The sequence below is a fragment of the Amia ocellicauda genome, chromosome 15 (assembly GCF_036373705.1).
Source record: "Amia ocellicauda isolate fAmiCal2 chromosome 15, fAmiCal2.hap1, whole genome shotgun sequence".
In the NCBI taxonomy this organism is placed as follows: domain Eukaryota; kingdom Metazoa; phylum Chordata; class Actinopteri; order Amiiformes; family Amiidae; genus Amia; species Amia ocellicauda.
In genome coordinates this window covers 16210844-16233262 of record NC_089864.1, presented here as the reverse complement: position 1 = coordinate 16233262, position 22419 = coordinate 16210844, and the positions used below count along the sequence as shown (strand labels likewise).

Sequence of the window (22419 nt, the reverse complement as noted above, 5' to 3'; positions counted from 1 at the left end):
CTTTGGAGGAGGAGGAATGACCCCAAGAACACCATCCCCACCGTCAAACATGGAGGTGGAAACATTATGCTTTGGGGGTGTTTTTCTGCTAAGGGGACAGGACAACTGCACCGCATCAAAGGGACGATGGACGGGGCCATGTACCGTCAAATCTTGGGTGAGAACCTCCTTCGCTCAGCCAGGGCATTGAAAATGGGTCGTGGATGGGTAATCCAGCATGACAATGACCCAAAACACACAGCCAAGGCAACAAAGGAGTGGCTCAAGAAGAAGTACATTAAGGTCCTGGAGTGGCCTAGCCAGTCTCCAGACCTTAATCCCATAGAAAATCTGTGGAGGGAGCTGAAGGTTCGAGTTGCCAAACGTCAGCCTTGAAACCTTAATGACTTGGAGAGGATGTGCAAAGAGGAGTGGGACAAAATCCCTCCTGAGATGTGTGCAAACCTGGTGGCCAACTACAAGAAACGTCTGACCTCTGTGATTGCCAACAAGGGTTTTGCCACCAAGTACTAAGTCGAAGGGGTCAAATACTTATTTCCCTCATTAACATGCAAATCAATTTATAACTTTTTTGAAATGCATTTTTCTGGATTTTTTTGTTGTTATTCTGTCTCTCACTGTTAAAATACACCTACCATTAAAATTATAGACTGATCATTTCTTTGTCAGTGGGCAAATGTACAAAATCAGCAGGGGATGAAATACTTTTTTCCTTCACTGTATATATATATATATATATATATATAATGTATTGTTATTGAGGTTTGTTGCATTCAGTGCTTGTTATTGTGGAACCTAGTAGCAGCCCTTCCTGGTTATTAGCAATAGGATGTGACGTCTTAATATGGGATGTCCAATAGAGTTGCTGTTCCAGTCAGTGAGTTGATTGCTCACAGATTCCCGGTTCTGTGTCTCTATACATGGTCTGGACTGGGGCAAGAGCGGCACTTTGTACTTGTCAAAAACACAGCAATTCGCTTTGTTTTCCAGATTTCTATAAATAAACAGCTAAACTGCGGATTGTTTGTTGTGTGGACATGTTTCAACCTCACCTCCAAAATACAAAAGTGCATACACATGACCAGGGAGGGGAAGGGCTCACGGTGCCATTCACCTGGAAAGTCCTACGTCAGGGGTAGAAACAGCTGATTTCCAGTGAAGACGCATATTTCTAGCACAAATAGAAAAGTGTGCATCCTCACCTGTTTCAATCACAGAGACCCACTGACATAGATCTGTGATTGACAAGCACCTGAAAATGCATTGAGTTTGCATATATAATGTTGGTTGATATGGGATTTTTCGCTGGTGATAAACTGCTCTTCCCCAGTGGCAGCGATAATCACTCTGACACTGACATACATTGGGAAACGCAGTAAACAGCTAAGCTTTTTTAATTAATAAACCCATCAGCAATAGCATAGTATAGTTTTCTGAAAGGTTTATGATTGTCATTGAGTCATTAGAGCGGTAGATGTTCAAACAGCCGCACAGAGCCTGACGAGCCGGTTAATGTCCATAGGAAACTGCTTATTACCGCCCACGCTGTTCAATAAGACTGTAATAAGGAGACTGTAATAATGCCTGTGCCTGACGACTCCCCCAATTGCCACACTTACTCCTTTGATATTCTTTATTTTGTTTCACTGGTTTATACATGGTGTGTTTTCTTTATGAAAGTATGTGTTGAGTGGTTTACTATCATTCATTGTTATATTTATTCACCAGTGGTCTTGGTGTTTAAGATTGATTGTAATGACACTTGTAGTCTATTGCTTTGGTTGGACTGATGTGTGTGTTGGTCGCCCTCTGGTGGTGATTGTCAGATTTGAATTTGTTGTATGTTTTTTAATCTCTTCAGGAAACAAATAAATACTTTATCATTTAAGAAATTGTTACTACTTTTAATTTCACGTCTCTGCTCCTTCTTATTTGCTTAAGAAGGAACTGCACTGGGGGACTAGGCCTTAGTTTCAACTATTTATTGGGTGAAAATCCCAAGGTGCCGTAGTCGATTGATTAAGCTAGTCCTGGGCAGAAGTGAGGTTCTGTGCGAGTCACGGCCCAGGCTGGCTGCAAATTGCCACATATACATACTTTATAATATTCCCCTCATGAGAATATTGAAGCTGCTGTATTTGGCAGATTCTGATGTACCAGAAGATGCATTCTCTACATAATCACTTGGAACTTTGCATGCAAGGTATTATCCCGTTAGACTGACAGAAATAATTATTAATGTTGATTATTCTGTGCTTAGGTTTTGTACAAATAGAATGATTGTTTTGTTTTCTCTTTTCCCTCCCTCTGTAATGGGGGGTGGACTCCTCCATTTCTTGGGAATGAGTATAAATGCTGTACAAACAGACAAGAATGAGGCCTTCTCTTTCTGCTGCTGAAGAGGAAGGGTCACTAGCAAGTAGTGGTGCTGTTTGTGGTGTGCCTAATGCAGTTTTTACTGTTATTTAGAGTTTTCCCATTAGTACTGGTTTAGTTTGTTTTCTTTGTTTTTCATCTTTTTTTTCTTTTTCACTGAATTTATGGAACCTTTTTGGTTCAAGAATGTTTTCTTGAATTGATTTTGTCTGGACTCTAAAGACAAAGTAATGTTTTTTTCCCCATCGCAATGATGCTGACTCTGTTGCCTCAATTTGTCATGGCCGCTTTCTACAATACCTGAGAGAACAGGTTTGGACAGTTATTATATTCAGTGACAAGTCCATTCTCCATCACCTGGGACCTCACAGACTGAATATGTACATCTATCTGATGGCTTCTCAGGCCTATATGAAGCTTGACCCAAACAAGACTGGCACTACTCCTATGACTGACATTGAAAAGTTCTACTGCGCCAAGGGTCATCCAAAAGTATTGTCAGGTGAGATAAGACACCTTATAGATGGTTGTAATGAAAAGACTTCTGCATGAAATATACATGTATTTAGATGCATCTCACCTTTTTTTTGTTTATATGTAATGTTAATGATAAAGGCTAAAGCCTGATAATGTAAGAGCTAAAATTATATGTCAGTTGTTACCAATTCTGTAGATGCTGAATGAGTTTCTTCTCATGCTGAAGTTTACAGAACGTCACTATGAAAGAAGGCAGGGTTAACCAACTGACAATGTTTCAATTCAATAGCAAATTGTAATCCAAATTACAAATCTGTGTTCCTACTAGTTCACTGAAACAAATGTATTGATTTACACTCTAAGAAATCTAATTAAATAAGATTTATTAGTAATAAAGGGATGCATGACTATATATCTGTTGTTGCTGTCTCTTAATCAACAACTAATGTGCATTCATAGAAGGACTAATTGAAATGATTTAAAGTGTTTTTTTTTTCTTTTAATCAGTGGTTTAATTATGAAGATAACATAACCATGAGTTGTAGCCCTAGAAAGTGGGATTGCATAAAATGCAGGCCTGTATTCATGAAGCATCTTTTTCTGAAATAATAAGCAGCAGTAGTTCTGGGATTTCATCTTAATATATGTTTTCAAACTCTTTGTAAGTACATTTGTATTGTTTTTGTAGATATGGCAAAGCACTCTTAGAAGAATAGACACATACAAGAAATAGCTTAATTTGCTGAGCTTCAGTTTTAACTTCTTTATATATATATATATATATATATATATATATATATATATATATATATATATATATATATATATATATAGCTCTGAGCTTTTTTCTTTATATTGGGTCACATACGATTTGTCAGGCCTAGATGACATGAAAAACTTTAATGGCACTAGTGTGCAGTTTGACTGAATACAGAAATATAAAGTGACTGAAAATGGTTTGCTCTGTCCCCTGAAGAGACCTGTGAAGTTAACAGCGCTGAAGTTGAACGAATGATGTACAGAATGTAGAACTGAACACGTTTTTGTGTTTGTTCTGTGCATATAGTTAGTCAGCAGACAGAAGTGTTTTCTGTTTCACACTACTGTACAACTCAAACTGGTCTGTCTAGATTTCATTTTGTTGCCTGTGTCCTTTTTGTGCTTTATTGCACTTCCAATCAGGGTAGCGTGTCTAAATGTGTGTCTAAAATCAATATACCTGCCAATACCAGGCTCATTCATATGCTCAGTTGCATGCCATCAGCCATGATTGGTTTTAGAAGCGGCACATTAGCAAAATGATTCTCATTTCTGATGTAATGCGGACCATAGTCCATTCAATAATAATCAGGCACTAAGGAATATACAATATGTATCTTGCCTTCTCTCATCTTGTTACATTGAACATGTTACAGTTGGCACATGTGGTGAACTCGGCCTGCTGAGTAATTCATAAACCAGGATATTCATGGTTCTGTCTCGCCATTGTAACATACATGCCACATACATTGATGCAGGTGAAGCCACTGAGGAGCAGCTGAGGACTGGGTTCGTGGAGACGCTGCAGGGAGCTTGCAGAGACCCCAGGGAAGTCTCATACTGTGAGTTTGAAGACTATTATGAAGGACTAAGTATTGGAATAGCTGCTGATGAAGACTTTGCCTATGTTGAATTCAGGTGAACCAACCAGACAAATGTGTTTTTTGTTGAGGTGGTGAATTGTTGTAATAGTTGTCAGGGTGGGAGAAGAGGGGGTGGGGGTGCAGATTACAAATATGCATATTTCATTAAAAATAGATTTAAAATACTGATACTACCACATTCCATTTAAATTAAGTAATTTGGTATAAAGTGATGAAGTATACTATTTAAGAGTTTATGCACAAAATATTGAATGTATATATCTATTTCCTGCCCTTGACCATATTTCAATGTCAGCAGCAGCAGCATTTAAAAGAGCATCATATATTTCAAATGCAGAATTTTGTAATATTTCAGTAACACTATTCAGTTTTGCACTGGTTTAGTCCAAGGAAACTATGCACTATGAAGATAGAAATGTATTTTGAGTGTATACACATTTTAAGAACTTGTATCAAAATATATTTAGTTTTTTTTCCATAATACTGTTTTAGAAGATCATTTCCTAAGCAAATGTTTAAACGATGAAACCCAGTATAACTGGTCCTTAGAGATAATGTATTGCAGAATAGATTGTTTTGTTAATAAAACCCATTGCTGGCACTATTGCTTGCTGTTGATAGCTAGTGCCTGCTGAGGTCACTATTGTGCAACAAATGGAAGAATATTCCCGTCACTTGCTGGAAAATGTACTATTGTTTTCTCTTAATTGTGGTGTGGATTTCATATTGAAATATCCTGTTACAGTATAAATGCAATGAATGTACATTTTATTACCTGATGTGCTTCAAGGGTAACCTTAATGTAGAAGGCTGATAAGATACATAGTCTTTTGAGGCAACAGAGTTATAATTTGGCAATGTATCACTCCCTGTAGACCTTCCTATTAAATGCTTGAATGTAAGCTGTAATCTTCATATAACACTCAATACTATACTCAATAATAACACGCCAACAAGACGTAACGAACTGAAGCACATATCAGTGCATGAGGTTCAATTTGTGTGGCTATAGGTTAATGTAATTTAATTATACAGTAGCTGTTGTGTGTAACAGCTGTTAGTGTGCCATTCTGTATAGTGAAAGTACAGACAAAACATTAGATGCTGAACTGTCAGAACCACACGTCTCTGAAGACTGGGGAATGCAGAAACTTACTTTATATTCTGTTTTAATAAAATGTTATTTAGTTAAAATTGTCACCTCCTTGATTATTGGCAATCACTTCCTATCTGTATGTACACTGAAACTAAGCAAAGTAAGTATTGTGTTTGCTGGCCATATTAAAAAGCTTTGATTCTCTTTTAAAACAATCCAGAATATACAGCACTGCACATACAAAAATTATAACTTGTCTTGATGTCACAGGAAACATTAGAGGCACCTAAGTTGTAGCATTATAGTGATGATCATACTATATATTTTAGAAACCTACCATTGACTTGATGAGTTTAAGGTTTGGATGGATTTGTTCTTGCTACACTGTATTGAAAATGGCATATTATTTGATGCCAATTCTGCCATCAAATGTCTTAGATTAGGAAATGACACATGCTTACACTTAATGAAGGCACTTTACTTACTTTTGCTTTACTTACTTGAAAATCTGTATATGTAATTCAGTGTAAATTCCAATATTGGAACTAAGGGCTTGAATATCAATATGTTTGCATACTTTCTAAAATCGATCCTGAAGTGTCGGCTGTATGACGATGGGTTGGTATTATATGAACAAAAGTATCTTAATGTTTCTCTACCTGAAAATGTTATGAATTTAATCTAGAAGCTCTCTTATGTTAGATTTATGTTAGAGTGTTCCTAAAGGTGTACAATGTCTAGAAGTGACACAACCTTGACAAGTCCTATCACTGTTTCTTCTTTGCTATTTTTTGCATCTTCAAAGTGGACTTATGTTTTTGTTTGTTTTAAAATTTGTTTAAATCAGAGGTTCTCAAACTGGTCTGCTCCATGGGAACCTTACATGAATTGGAAAAGAGCAGCAGCAGAATTTATGAATGTCAATGGAAGACCAAATTTAAAAAATGAAACGGAAACAACATCACAAATGTAAGAATATATCATTTGAAGTAGAGAAGTGGAAAACTGTCCATGAAACTGTCTATATGGCATTCTTCACTTGCCTCTGTTCTCATGTGAAGAGATCACAGCAGCTTCTAAATGTATATTGATGGGGGATTTAGATCTACTGGGCTGCTTCTTGGAAATGTCAAAAACAGGTATACACAATTACCCTCTACTGTCATTCTGATCATAAAAACCCTGACTCCAGTGCCAACTTACAGCATCCCTGACCACAAAGCAAACACATCTGTCACCACAAAGACTGTCACTTCACAATTCTCACTCCTGAGAATCCCTAAGGGTCCAGACTAAGGTTGGATTTAAAGTTGGACTACAACTCTGTTTGGGATGAGGATTTCTACTCTGTGAAACCCAAAGTATAATCATTATTTCAGACTTGAGGTAATAGTGTTAATAATTAATTATTGGTGTTTATTCTGTTTTGTTAAATTATACTCTTTATTGTTTTGAACATGATCATTCTCTATGTTTAAGTGGTCCACAGAGAACATTGGTTTAAATCATTCAACAGTCTATCTTAATTACAAATAATGAATTCAACCTATTGATTTCAAGCACAATTAAGACACTTTAGGGCTATTTATGACTATTTTACATAAAGGAAAATAATTTAAAATTACTTAAGTTAAAGTCTAAATTATCATATATTATTCATTGTTAGTTGTTTGAGAAATCAGTCTCCTTGAAAAGATCGACCTTCTTGTTTTAAGATGATTGCCTTTTGTTGCTTCATCAGGTATAATTGGCTCTGGTAGTGCATCAGACTTTAATGATTCATTATGCAGTCAATATTAAACCCATTAACAAAATATTCAGATTTTTCTTCACTTTTCCACAAAGTTTAGACTTATTTAAAACAATGTATATTCCCGTAAGTAAAAATAGGACACAGAAGTAAAATACTTAAATATATGTTAATATTGAAATGCACTTTGCTTAACTCAATGACAGCATTTCAAAACTTACTGATACTTTGAATGAAAGCAACTGTAATAATATAATGACTTCTGATACAATAAAAAATTCAAGTATAAGCCTGCTTAGAAATATATTTTATTAGTATAACAATTCTAGTATTTTTCAATGGGGGTTATAAAGAGCTACTTTATCAACGAAATGTAATCATGCATCAAAAACACTGTAACAGAAATTGCCTTTGGCTATTTCTGAAAATAATAGTAAAAATTAAAAAAGTAAAAATCTTATCTTTGAAAACACCCATCTTCTACTTTGACTTAATATCAACTACTCACCCATTTGCCATAACTCTGTCCGAATCTATCTATCAGTCTATCTATCCATACAATCACATCATATAAATAATTGAGGCATCAGTTATGTTGACAAATCTGTCCAAATTTGCATTTATTCATGTATATTAAACAAACCTCTGTGTTGTATACAAAGCACAATTATAGTTTGCTTGAGGACCTCCAGTGTGCACAATGTTTGAAATGTAGATTTAAATGCATGTATGTCTTTGTGTAGTTTTAAAGTGTAACTGTGGTTGTCAGGCTGTTTTAAAGTGTTGTTCCAGATCTGGCTGCTGGGGGGAGGCAGATTGCAGCAGACCTCATGCTGTGAGAAGCCGTGGCAGCCTGTGCGCTCTAAGCTGGTTAAGAGAGCACTGTTGCAGAGTGGAAATGACATGTTAGGCTGCAGGGAAATGTGCAACCTCTTTCAGTCTTAACTGGGAGCATAACCGTGTGTTCATAACTCTTCGGGAAATAAGCACATTCTGTAAACAACAATGAGCAAAGAGCAAAGTGGGTTATACTTTTTTGAACAGATTGTACATGATTATCAGCCTTTGTCATTGAGATGAATGTATACAATGACACTTACAGCTAAAGATCAGATTTAGCCACATCCTGAAACTAAATTGAATTGAACTTTTGCAGTCACCATGGAAATTTTTAAGTCTAATTAGTACAGTTTAGAGGACCCTTTCAGTTAAACTATTATCAATAAATCTACATTCAGCTTTGTCTTAAAGTGTTGACTTGTTCCCAAGTTATATCCTTTAGAGATAAGCCTGTGGTTTGAAATGGCTGAAGGGTCAGGCTTTAAAGAAGGTGTGTGGAGAGAAGAGACGAGGGGAAGGTCAAACTCGGAACACTTGGTAGGATGGAAGACTGCAAAAGCTCAGTGAATTATAAATGCCTGGCCATGCAAAGCCTTAAATGTCAGCAAGATTTTACACGAGTCCTCTGGGAAACAGGGAAGCAGTAGAGTCTAGACAAAACTAAGGTTGTGCAATTGTGCAACAGTCCAGGACAGAATTAGGAAGGAATCAAAATTATGTTTTGCATTTGCACTGGGAGAAGACAAGATCCACTTAAAGCTCTTCACACTTTCATCAAACTGATGGTGCAACTGTCATTCAAAAACTTAAATGTCAAGCACTGACTTCACTTCTTTACTTATTATACTTATCTGTGTAAACCAAATGAATTTGACCAGAATTTAAAAGGCAGTAACTAGTGAATTAATCAGAGGGAAATAGAGGTGATAATGCTGCAGAAATGAATATATTTGTGAAAGACCATCTAATCACTGGGTCACCAGTAAATATAGCTAGTCCTCATAGAGAGCATAATACATCATTTATATTGAGAAAGTGATTTTCAAAGTAAGTCCTTCAAGTATAATAAAGCTTAGACCAAAGAGCAACAAATCCAAACTATTGCCCCTGCCAGACATCCTCCTTATAAAGTTAAACAATGTCATATTCCTGGATTCCTAGCACTCATTCTCCGATTTTAATAAATTAATATATTCTGTGCAATAGAGCACCTTCCTTTTAAGAGATGTTGTGTGAAATAATTTGAGTATTAAATAACAAGTTGTATAGGAAAAGAAATCATGCAATCATTGCTTTGTTCTGCTCTCCAGACCTGTGAGAGCTGTGGAAACAGAAAACAAAGGGAAGGCTCATGAGGTGACATCACCTGTAGCATTCTCCAGGCTGTGATTATTAGGGAGCCCTGGAGACTAGAAAATATGTCAACCCCAGAGAGGCATAAAGCATGGGGACATTCAATTTCTGCTCAGGTCTATTAGAAGCTTCAGTTATCAAATATACCCAGGAGAAAATCACTGAATTAGGTATTGCCATAGCAAGACAGAGTCTGGGAATGTAAGGTAAACCTCCCTGATGGTTTAGTTTTATACACCATATTGAGAGTGTTGCAATCAACCATGTGCAAAATGAAAGCTAGCCTGTAAGACCATTAAATGTGCTGTTATGTCTTAATTATGTTGTATTAAACATGCATAAAACATATCCAGAACAAAGTATGTCAGAGACTCTCACTTTGAAAAAGCTTCAATACCTAAAACCCCTATGCAGTCATTTGTAATACATCATGTCACAAGTTTAGGAAGTGTAGCAGGAAGGACATTTAATTGTCTGCTCCAGACCTCCACGTCATAGAATACCTCTGAGGTGAAGTGGGATGGTGAGTAAGAGAGAACTGCAGACATGAAGCTTTCTGACTTCTGTTGGAAAGAAATGGCAGGATGTCAAGGCAGCAATACATCCAGTGCCTTGGAAATTTCCCTCTGGTTCCAATCACTGTCCCTTGACCAACTATGAGGCCTACTTCAGAGTTCACCAATTCTCCCGAACCTCCAGAATGAGATATGGCTCCAAGGTTTTTTCAGGCCTGTTTCTATTTAGAGCAGGCTGTCAAACACATTATATTACTTTCTAAAACTGTTCTCTTGCACATCTTAATCTGCATCTGAAATTCCTCAAATACAGCAACTTAAATCATAGAGCAATTAGCCTCTTTACTGATAACAGCAATGGATTAATTAGAGTCTGTGTTCAAACAATTGCGAGCATTTTTCTTCAGGGAATTAATTTTGTAAAGTATAGCATCATTCAATTTGGATTTTTATTTCCATATTCCATGCACACTTAACTGTTACAGTACTGACAGAAATAAGGTATTAATCACACAAGGATAACCTGTTGCATTCTCATAATAATGTTACTTGATATAGGATAAATACAAAAAAGCAAACACAATGCAGCTTTCTGTATTATAACCGATAATAGAGTCTACTGTCTGGTCAGCACTTTTATTGAGCAAGATATAACAATACGTTGCTAAGATAATTTGTAAATTAGTGTGAGTTAAAAGGGTGTCGCATTGCAAATGTACACATCCAGATAGCATTACTGAATGATGAATGTCACTCTACCAATATACATACATATCTACAAACAAACATACATACATTCATACAGCCACATTGGCTGGTCTTAATACTTATTGAAAACCAATACATATTGAGTAAAAGATTCACCGTAACAAAGATATGTATGCTGTTAATTCTGTGCTGATAACCGCAATTAGTGCAGACTAGTGTGCTTTATCAAGCAAGTTGGGGCGCTGACGGGGGCAAATGCATAGCTAAAATGCTGAATTGTTCCCCCACTGTCAACAGAAGAAAACCACAGAGTTCTAATGTTCACAAACACTCAGTGTATATCCAGAGCAAAGATCTTGGGGGAACAGAAGAATCAGCATCAAGCGGGACACATTAACGTGTCCTTAGAAGGAGATAGTATTTCTACTTGCGCTGAATGAATTCGGTGTCAGCGTGGGGCAGGGGAGTGCTGAAAGGACAGCTCCCTCGTCCCAGGTCCCTGGAGCTAAACCCCTTCTTGTTTTGTTTTTTGGAAGAACATCTGCAACACTTTCGAAGACATTGTCTTAATACAAGAAAGAGTTGAACATAAACAGACACATATCCAGATCTTTGACGGTTTGGTACATCACATCCTCAATAAATAAATACCGTTGTCTAATCGCAACGCAGTAGGAAAGTATACGCATTAAAACAGCGTGGATAAAACGCCCACTAAACCTTGGAAACCAAAACTATTTCTGTTCATCTATATACACTATATCCACCACGTTGTCTTAACAGCTTTTGCTTATCAGTTTTCCTCTGGGCTACAACGCTTAAACAAAAAAAACCTATGCCATCTGAATAACAAGACAGCAGAGCTGATTGAAGTTTCGTCATCGGGTAGAGCTTGGATATTACTATCTTTGCAAATGACTCTGTGCGTTCTATAAACCATGTCTGCGACCCTGTGAGCAAGATAGCTTGAACACAGAGGAAGAAAACTGCCTGTCTCTCATTTCACACAGTATTTTGGAAGAAGCGATAGGTGAAGAACACATTTGACAGGGTGTGCCCATCATCTCATGTCGGGAAAAACAATCAATAACAAACAGAACAATCTGAGTTGCAAGAAGCAAGAATGAGATCAGTGGAAGTGCAGATGCTGATACAGACCCAGGGGTAAAAGAAAAAGCCAAGGGTGACTGATAAATAGTGAGTATAGCTGTCCTTCCGTATGACTTCACCTGCCTGGATGTGAGAAGAAAGGGAAGGGACTGATACAGGCAACACAGCAACAGCACGTTTGCCAAGAGCTGCTGGTTGGGATCATTTGCACAGGGAGAGACCAGGGGAAGTCTGACATGCAGCAGGCGGCTTTTCCCTTTCCATTACCTACAACCAAGCAATAAGATTAAAACAAAGCCTGTGAACGTTATATAAAACCATACAGACTCTCCTCTGGGGAATTAAAAGGGCAATGCATCTGCTAATATTAATGAACCAGGAGGAACTGCGAGTTGCTACTTTTTGAAAGAAAGAAAAAGCTTCGATCTCCCATTTTTCATCGAGTCATGTCTGATCCGGAGCGATGGGCAAGCTCGACGACAACGAGAGGATAATCCTCAACGTGGGGGGGACCAGGCACGAAACCTACCGCAACACCCTGAAAACCTTGCCGGGGACACGGCTGGCTCTGCTCGCCTCCGAGTCCGACACAGAGTCCGGCGTGGACTCGCAGCAACAAGTCTCGGGCTACATCGAGTACAACCCGAAGAACAACGAGTACTTTTTCGACCGCCACCCGGGGGTGTTTGCTTATGTGCTCAACTACTACAGGACCGGGAAACTTCACTGCCCGGCGGATGTGTGCGGTCCGCTCTTCGAGGAAGAGTTGGCTTTCTGGGGGATTGATGAGACCGATGTGGAGCCCTGCTGCTGGATGACCTACCGGCAGCACCGGGATGCCGAGGAGGCGCTCGATATATTTGAGATCAGCGGAGAGCCGGGGCCTGGAGACGGGGAGGAAGATGAATTGAGTAAGAGGCTGGGCATTGAGGACGTGCTGTCCCCCGAAGGCAATGTCAGCCGCTGGAAAAAGTGGCAACCGGTGATCTGGGCTCTATTTGAAGATCCCTATTCTTCCAGAACTGCAAGGGTAAGACACTGGCGAGATACACAGCAACTGCAGCATAAAAAGTTAAAGCACTTTGCGGTTTAACTACTGAAGAGTGGTTTCATTTTTTTTTTTTTAATTTTAAGTTGATTTATTATTTTAAACTCATATATTAAATCATCCCTGGCACTTGATAGGCGGTATTCACATGAAACAACTTCAAAAGGACTCGGTTTAATAATGGATTAAGTCCCAATTAGGAAGTATGAATCATCATCCTCGCAGCAAAACATGCGACACCCTGAATATATTTTACCAGTTAAGAGGAGGCTTTTAAATGGGAATTGCACCAAGTGTGGGAGGTTTCCATCTCTTTCCCTTCATAGTTCACAATACAAGAACACATCTGAGTGGGATTAGAGTGAAACATATTTAATTAGATACAAAATAAGAGCGTTCATAAAACATACATATGTGTTACGCAGGTAGGTTTGAGTTACGTAGTCGCACATTTCTGTCGTTTCATAAAAGACCCAACATGAGGTGTGATTGCATCCTTTAAACAACACAATTAAAAACATGTTCTGACCGATCACACTATAATAATACAATGTAGCCCTGAAACGCGCAGGGAGGCGACGCCGCTATTAATAGTACAGCGCGCAGCCAGGTTGTTATGGAAACCTGTTGTGGAGGTGGCGGGGGGAGGATTTATCAATGGACTTCATCAAGAACACATCGCAGAAACCAGACTGAAAAGTGTGAGATCTGATCTCGTATTCATATTAAGTCCACACCTGCTTTATTTTGTATTTACTTTCTGAACAGGTACAGCATGCACACTTTTCCATGTTGCATGTATTTCAGGGATTTCGATGAAGCGTTGATTGTTAGCTGAGGTGTCACGTCTATATTGGATATAACGGTCTTCCAACCTCAGCAGCTCAATTTTAATTTTTGTTTGTTTTGTACAGGTATATAGGCACATTTAGGCCTATATAGGTTTTACAAACCCTTAGAAACGCTGCTCACATCCAGACAATTACCCGCTGAAACTGATGTGAAAGAGGAGCTGGCAACAAAACTTAAAAAGCAAACGTATTATAAAATAATTCGCATCATTTTTTTTAACAATACCAATAAATAATAATACATGAGTTCAGTTGTGAGATTAAAATCCAAATTGTCCAAAATGACAGCACACAATAATTAGGCTACGTCGCAATAGAGAGCAACAACAAGTTTTCAAGAGAGGCAACTTAAGGTGCTCTTTAATAATAATAACAATAATAATAACAATCATCATCATCATCATCATCATCATTATCATTATCATCATAAACTGCATTATGTTATAATCAAAATAATCTAATTAGGACTGTTAAAACAGGGCCCAGGGATTAGTATTTATTAACATGTAATTTTTTCCTTTGTACATAAGAAAGACAACTTTTTCAGAATAATAAAAAACATAAAACAGACAGTATTTTTATTTTTTTACATTTAAATGGGGGGAGAGGGATGTGCATTCACAAGAAAAAACAGTACCAGTAATATATTGTTTTGGTCTATAAAATACATAGTACCTCAATAATAAGCCTTTTAAACAGAAGTAAAGACACCTGACACCTGTTCATCAAGGTAAACTAAATTTCTTTTTGATTAATTGTTCCATCTTTTATTTAGTCTTTATATGGTTCTTTTTTCATCTTTTGGGAATGTATATATATATATATCACAAGTTTTCATATCTTGTAGTCTTCCGATTTAAAGAGGTGCAACAGTTCACCTGTGTGGCATTAATTTCATAGAGCAGGAACTCTGAAGTATACCCACATTATCACAATCTTTATTAAAACATTGATTACAATTTAAGTAGTCTATACTTTAGCAGTGGCCATGCCATTAGAAGCATTTCAATTGATATATCACCCATGAACACAGGGTTATATTTATCATAATCTCAGTTTAAATATCTGAGTTTGATTAACCTGTACATTAGTGCCTTAATAAATGAAATGCATAGTTTGAACAATTAATATTATAATATTTAATATAATATCTTAGGGTAAATGGCAAGGAAGTATCTCATACACAAATAGTAAACCTGTGGCGATTGTACAACATCTTTTTGATCATTCCATTTACCAAGGGAACATGTTAGACACATGTATATGTTTGTTTTTATTTATTTTTTCATAGAAGCTTTTGAAGCCGCACTGCAGACATATTTGTTGTGGTGTACAGATTTTAATTCTAAATGGGGGAAAACAATCCAGCAGCAGTGACACTGAGACTGACGGCTCCAGTGGGTCTATTTCTGTCTTGGTATGACCATGACTAAGCTAGCAGAACTAAACAACCCCAACTCTTTGTTTTTAAAAATGCCTTTCCTTCTACCTGTTACTGAACAGTCAGGACTCCTCTGTTTCTGGATGCAGGTTAAAGATCCCAGAGCCTGAATACTGTTATTAGTTGATGGATAAATAAATTGTCCTTAAACTGGCAATCACAGGAATGGAAAAACAGGAGGAAATTTCTGTTATGGTTGTTATGTTTTGCGTGTATCCATTCATTCATTGAGAATGTCGCATTTGCTAAGCCCAGCAATGCATCACTACCCTCAACGGTGTTATTTATATACAGCCCATATAAACCTCTCTCCCAAGGGTAGGGACTATAATAGCTTATTTTGGTTTTCTGTGTGCATTTTCTTTAGAGATTCCTAGTGTCTATTCTCTACGGTCCAAGCTGGAAAGTACCACTATCCACCAACAGGGGGGACAATACTGTGCCAACCTCAACATCATCATTCAACATCTTGAAATACACAAGAAATCAACCCAAATCTAACTAGGATAAACCTCCTTACTGTTGTGACATTCAACAACATATGGCTCAGCTAAGAAGAGTTAGTTAGTTAGTTGGTGTGAAAATAAGATTTACATTTCCTGATCTTGTTAAAAAAAAAAAGAAAAAAAAAGAAAACACACACACACACACACACCACAGCACTTTCCTACCCTGTTGATCTAATCAATAATTAATTGTGTTTCTAGCCTCCTAATACCAGGCTTTGTGGCCAATCTGCATTTTTTAACGAGATGGTAATAAACGTTTGACCTTGTTCCATGTGTGGAATGTGTTTACACTTGTGGGACTGATGTTCCCATGGCTCGTGTATACATTTCAGCAATCCTGAGGAGCAAAAGAAAGCTATCTGAAGTGACAAATTCAGGGCTAAAGTGAAGTGAATGCTTCTCTTTTTGTCCCATCTGAAGTAATGGATAAAGTCATCTAGTAAAGAAAGAACATTTTTTTTGTTCTTTATGCATTCCAAAAAAAAAAAAAGTCATGCATAACAGTTATGTTTAGGGTTTAGGTTGCTCTCAGTGCCTGTGCTAGACTTTTGGAAGCCATATTTGCACCAGCACAGAAGACAGTCCAGAGAGGAATCCCTAAATCTAATCTAAAAGTTAAATCAAGTACAAGTATGTGGGACTTTAGGTAGGCTAAATATATGCATTTTAAATTTGGCCATGCTACCATGATTTACTCCCCTCCTTACTTCGTGCAAAATGTTTTCCAAATGACCCTGATTAAGTTAATTTATAAAACAAACTTCTCATTTTGGCTATACCCTGCAGCTCTGCTGTTTCGGGAATCAATTATAATGCTTCTGAAACAAAACATTTTCTTTCTTCATCTCATTGTTTTACTTTTTCTTTTTTTCTTCACTGTGCATTTTCTCTGCCATTAAATGACATTCAGGAATGCAACTGCCCTATTTCACGATTGGTGGCAGGAACTATTGTTCTGCAAGGCTTCAGGGTTGATCAGATAGCTGCGGCTAATATAGATCTATCACATCTTTCCCACAGTGCGCCTCATGATCCAATCGAGAGTTCTAAGCAAATGATTTGAACAGTGAGCTCCTGGGGTAAATGTGTGTCTGTGTGCTTTGGTAAGGTGTTACATCAGCTTCTGTTCATGCTCTGTTTTATTTATAAGGTGTTGTATGTGTTCTCCATTGGAAACAGAGGCTTTAAAGACTGCATTTTGTTTCTTTTTTTTATTCAGTGGTTTCTTCTGAGGCATTGTGTTATACTGCAACACATGTTGGATTCATTAGGGATTATTCAATGAAGAACATATCACAACATGGATTCAATGTTGAAATGGTCAAATAGCTGTTATTTGACTATTGTACATGTGCATTACTTCCCAGGTAATTGAAGTTTAAGGTCTGTGGCGACCATCTCTTCATGGTACCTCAGTTACAATGGTCTTAAGTGTTTCCTGTGAAATAACAATAATTGTGATTATTTTATCCCCTTGCTATACTTCAGTGTACAAAATTATTTTATACCGGTATGAATCACCTGCTTTGCCAATGGGTTTTCTTCCTCGTTTGATCTAAAGCCATAATCCCCAACAATGTAGACATTCTATAGTCTTATTGCACATACACATTCATGCAATAAAATTGTAACAGAAACAAAATATCACAGTGATTTTTCAATTATTTGGGTAATTATACATCAGCAACCAGGGGAGCTGCTTATCCTAATACTATGTGAAGTCTCTGTCTGTGTTCCATTGCAAATGTAAACTGTTACTTGTTTTTATTTCTGTAGTTCACCACAGTTGGATTGTGATGGTAAATCTTCCTTTTTGTCTGCTGTCATTGTTTTTTATTTTAATACTGAGCCTGCTTTTACCACTTAAAAGGTTAAAATGTTGCTGTCTGGATGTCTCTGCACGTTCAAAGATTCTACCTCGGCAGGCTGTGCTTGTTGTCATGGTAACAGTTTGCTCATGCCTTCCTGTTTTCATTGAAAACTGCCCGGTCTATGAAACCAATTGATTTCAGGAAGTTATTCAACCATTCATTTCACTTTCTATCCCTTTACATATAGCATTTGATTTGTCAATGCTTGAATATTCATTTGAACACTAATTGGCATTTATAAATCATTGGATTTGATTTAGTTGGTTTTACACATTATTAACAAATAACACACACACATAATATGCACATATACTATGTAGTATAGTATATATAAGCACATACATTTTTCCATTCAACTTCTATAAAGTGTTTCAGATGTTATCAAAAAAAATGATTGTCTGTATTTCACTGTAAATTTATTAAATTGAGATAACTGCTGCAGGGGTTCACATCTGTGGAACAGTGTGCTCTTGAATATTTTTACAAGTCTGCCTAGACAGTATTTATTTTAGTCTTTTTATTTGTATCAGTATAATGAAACCTGTCCACAATAGTTATATAGTATGGAATGAGATACCCTAATATGGTTATACAATGCTTTCTGTCCCATCTAACTACCTAAAAAGTTTCCATGTACTTGTTTATTTGCTAGTCTAGTTGCAGGTTATTTCAGTGCGTACTCCCATGTCAGCCACATACTTGAAAAATCAGCAGGGATGCTGACTCAATTATATATAAACCACTTCTCTATAAAAGTTTAAATTTAAAGTGGTTTCTCAAATAAAAAAGACTGCAGTATGCTATAGTATAGTACTTTTCATATTTCTTAAAAAAATGAACTTTTTTGAATGCTAAAAATGAAAAAATGTGTTATGCTGGTGGTATAAATTATCAGTCCAGCAGTAAATCTTACTGAAATCCTCTTAAGAAAGGAAAAGTACAGTTGAACCATTGACTATTGCAAAACAATCATATTAATTTAAGAAAAAAAAGTTTAATATTTATTAGAAAATTATGCAATATTCTGGAAAATAAATCATGAGAAAATAAATTTGTCACATCATGTAATGCAGAGCATATCAAATGATACAGAAAAACTGGTAGTTATGCAAACAGAAGTGGTGGAGGTGGAAAAGCATAGAAGATAAACTTTGTCGTTGAAATTTCCCAAACTAATCCTATTCTAATGTTCATTCAATTTGCTACTTGTTAGATTTTCACAGGATGAAGGATGAAAAGTTTGATCCAATGGGGTTTTCCAATGGCTGTTTCATGCATTATGTCAGGCATTTTCCACTGTGTTTCTGATCATTTATAGAAGTCACAGGACACACGTGAATCCATTCTTTGCCCAAACTTAGATTGGAAATGCAAATTAACACTTCCAGACTTACATTGCACTGGGTTTCTTGCTGCTAAACAATGGGAAGCTACCATCAAGCATTGTCCTTGCTATTTTTGATAGGATTGTAGGTTGAATGTTTAATGTAATATATGCCTTTATTATGGAGGTCAACAGCTAGACACCAAACCTTAAAACTACAACAGTAATTTATTTAAAAAAGCAAACAAATCCTTTGTATCCATTTCATAAACATATGCATGTTCTGAAACATGTATGGATACTTTGACATGGAATCACTTTTTCTGTGTAAAATACCCAATGGCTTGTTGAAAATCACTTCCTATTTTAAATGGGGGAAATGCTTTCTTTTTTTAAGTAAAAGGTCTTCAAAAGGTTCACTAATGCATTTTGAAAGAGTGACATTATTTTGTACGTGCATATCTAGCAACATGGCCTGAGAGTTTCAACATTTTAATTTTCCTTGACCATAGCTTTATCTTAAGCATGCAGCTTTTACTAGCTACTCCATATTAGCATATTCATGAAATGTTTGTGAAATGAAGAAGAATTACCATATGCATGAGCAAGTTACATGCCTATGAAAGAGTTATTTAAAAGCACTGAGCACACTTTGCATGATTTTTTACTATGCCCGATTTCAAGGACCTTGTTCAGCAATGTACTCTGCTAGTTTTATGACTCAAGGCATTGGTCAAAAGCAATCAGGAAGAACAGATATTGTTGCAAGAATAAGCATCACAAGGAGGATAAATCTGATTTGGATCTGACTGTATGACCTGCATCGCCAGGATCCGGATATAAGCAGTCAAAGCAGATATAATAGAGGCTGACCAAAATGCATTGTCCCAATAGTATTATGTGTGATGGGCACTTAGTACTCTGAAAGAAAAACATTCCTTACAGGGCAATTAATTTAGTCAGGTGAAGCTGAATCACAGAGCTGGTGCCTTATAATAGATTCATTACCATCCGTGGCTGATGCAGAGGAGTAAACAAGAAGCTCTGTGACGTTCGCTGACAATGCCTGTTTTCTTCATGTTTTGGGATTAGACCTTGTGTTGGGAAGGTGTAAAGTTATGGGTCATGTGCAGTCTTTACATCTCAGATAACTCTTTTGACTTCTAACATGACAGAATTGCTGAATATGAAGGAGGAATGGAGCAACAAATCAGCACAGTCTTGTGTGGTGTTGTCTTTGTTCCACATCAGTGACTGAGGATGTGATCAACTGGTGGACAGTAGACCCTTTTAAATTTCAAATGCATGGCATAAGAACATAAGAACATAAGAAAATGTACAAACGACAGGAGGCCATTTGACCCATCATGCTCCTTAGATGTCCATAGTAACTAAGTGGTCCAAGGATCACGTCCAGTATATGTTGTATGCGCATTTATTTAGAATATCTTTCAACGTGGCCTAAGAGTTTCAACACAAAAGGTTTGAGCCAAGCATTACTTTACCAAATATGACAAGATTAGATGACTACCAACAAGACAACGATGTATCTTACATACATTAGTTTTTATTTAATCAAATACCATTTGTCTGGGAGGGAGCTTTACTATGAATGTTTTATTATTCACTCTTATGGAAAAAAGCATTTTCCAGAGACAAAATAATGATTAATAAATAACAGCCTTCAAGATGATGAACAAAGTAGAAGGGTAACATATTACACCTTAAAAACTGATTTCATAACTGAGGCAAGTTGGGTGTCTGATAAAAACAAAAACAAAAAACTAAACATTAAAATACTATAATTTAGAATACTTATTTAATAATAGATATGTCACGTTCATATACTGTATGTTCCCTGCTACATTTTGGGTATAGTTTTCATTGCCTGCATACTGTAATAAGGTATTTGGCTCAGTACTTTTATTTGCTGTAAATCCCAAAATAATCTTTCAGATGAGTCTCAGCTGATGCCATTGTGTGCAGATTAATATAGTGTGATTGGTCCGTATTGTTTGTGCAATGAGTGGAGGAGATAACCACAAACAATTGTCTCATCTTAATCAAGTCTCTGTTGTCTTCATGGTAAGTGGCCATGTTGAGTAAAATAGAAAATGCATATTTAATCCCTCAAAGCTATTTGAGTGGAATTAGTTTATTTTAACTCACAGATGTAACAGAAGCCAGATGACACACATCAAATGTGGGAGCAGTAATGCAATTACACTCATTTAATATCATTAAAGGAGGCCTGTCATTTCAACATGTAATGATAAAGGGGCTCTCTGTTCTTGATGACTGATGCCATTTGAAGTTTCCTTTTTCCAATCAAATTATCAATGCAATTCTTTTGTGAAAATAATGCTTTGACAGGCGGTGAACCAATGGACAATACATTTAATTAAGGTATCTCTATTACAGAAAACATTAACCACAATGCAGTTGGTTTGAATCATGCAAGTTTACCTGTAAAAGGTGGAGAAAGTTCAGGAACAGTAAAATCTGACACATTGGTCGCAGTATGTATTGTACAATTCTACTATCTTGTTTAATATATCTGGTTCAATTTACTGAATGACTGCTGTTGCACTAATTTCTGGATACTAGATGTTAATGAGTGTTTTATTATTTTACTTTACAGTTACTACACTTTCACAGAAATAACATTCTTAACTTTTACCTTAATTAAATAAATAAATAAACTGCCAATTAATTTCTGACACAAACTTGTATTATTTTCTCCCTCCAGGATACAAAGAATGCTCCTCCTACTACAATTAATAAAATTAAGTAATATAAATATAAATACATATGTTTACAAACAAACACTTTACGGGTCAATGGTTGCGTTTAGAAAGAGTGACATAATGCTTGCTGCTCCATTGTGCATGCCACTGATGATAAATGAACAATACAGAGAAAGCTAAGAAGGCTGATTTACTGTTTTGGATGTAAGTTTTGTGGTCAATACAGAATGTCCATCAACAGTGAAGAACATACTGATGGAAAAAGGCAAACTGATCATTAATATCCACGGACAGCCCCGCTCATGAAAACAAGGACATCTCTAATGTGGGCTTTTCTCCCTGTGGACATCAATCAATTTGAAAACTACTGAAAACCTTAACAAATCAGCCAGCATTCAGACATTTGCAACAGGGCAGCTTATGTAGATGATGTCTGAAGGCTAACTATATTAAACATTCTCTCTCTATATATAGCATAGATAAAAAAACAAACACAAAACCAGACAGCTTCTCTTATGGAACACAAATATGGTAGAAATGTCTTATATGTCCTACATTTTTCCTGTAGCATAATTAAAATATATGGGATCTAGTCTAATCCATATGTTATAAAAAATTTGGTAGAAATAAATATATTGATTACAGACTAATATATTTAAAAATATATCTCACGTATTTTAAATATACAACAATTGAGCCAATTCTGTTATATGAAAAATATTGTGATCATACATTTCTATAATATGTTTAAATTATATGT

At 36.5% G+C, this 22419-nt stretch overlaps 1 protein-coding gene across 3 annotated transcripts in view; it reads left to right on the top strand.

Moving 5' to 3' along the window:
- Positions 1-11699: 11699 nt before the first annotated feature.
- kcnc2 (potassium voltage-gated channel, Shaw-related subfamily, member 2) overlaps positions 11700-22419 on the top strand; it is a 68736-nt gene continuing 58016 nt past the window's right edge. For all 3 annotated transcript variants that reach the window (XM_066724124.1, XM_066724123.1, XM_066724122.1), the window contains exon 1: positions 11700-12898. In XM_066724124.1, coding sequence (XP_066580221.1) covers positions 12332-12898 — 567 coding nt within the window. In that variant the 5' untranslated portion in view covers positions 11700-12331. The remainder of the gene's footprint in view (positions 12899-22419) is intronic.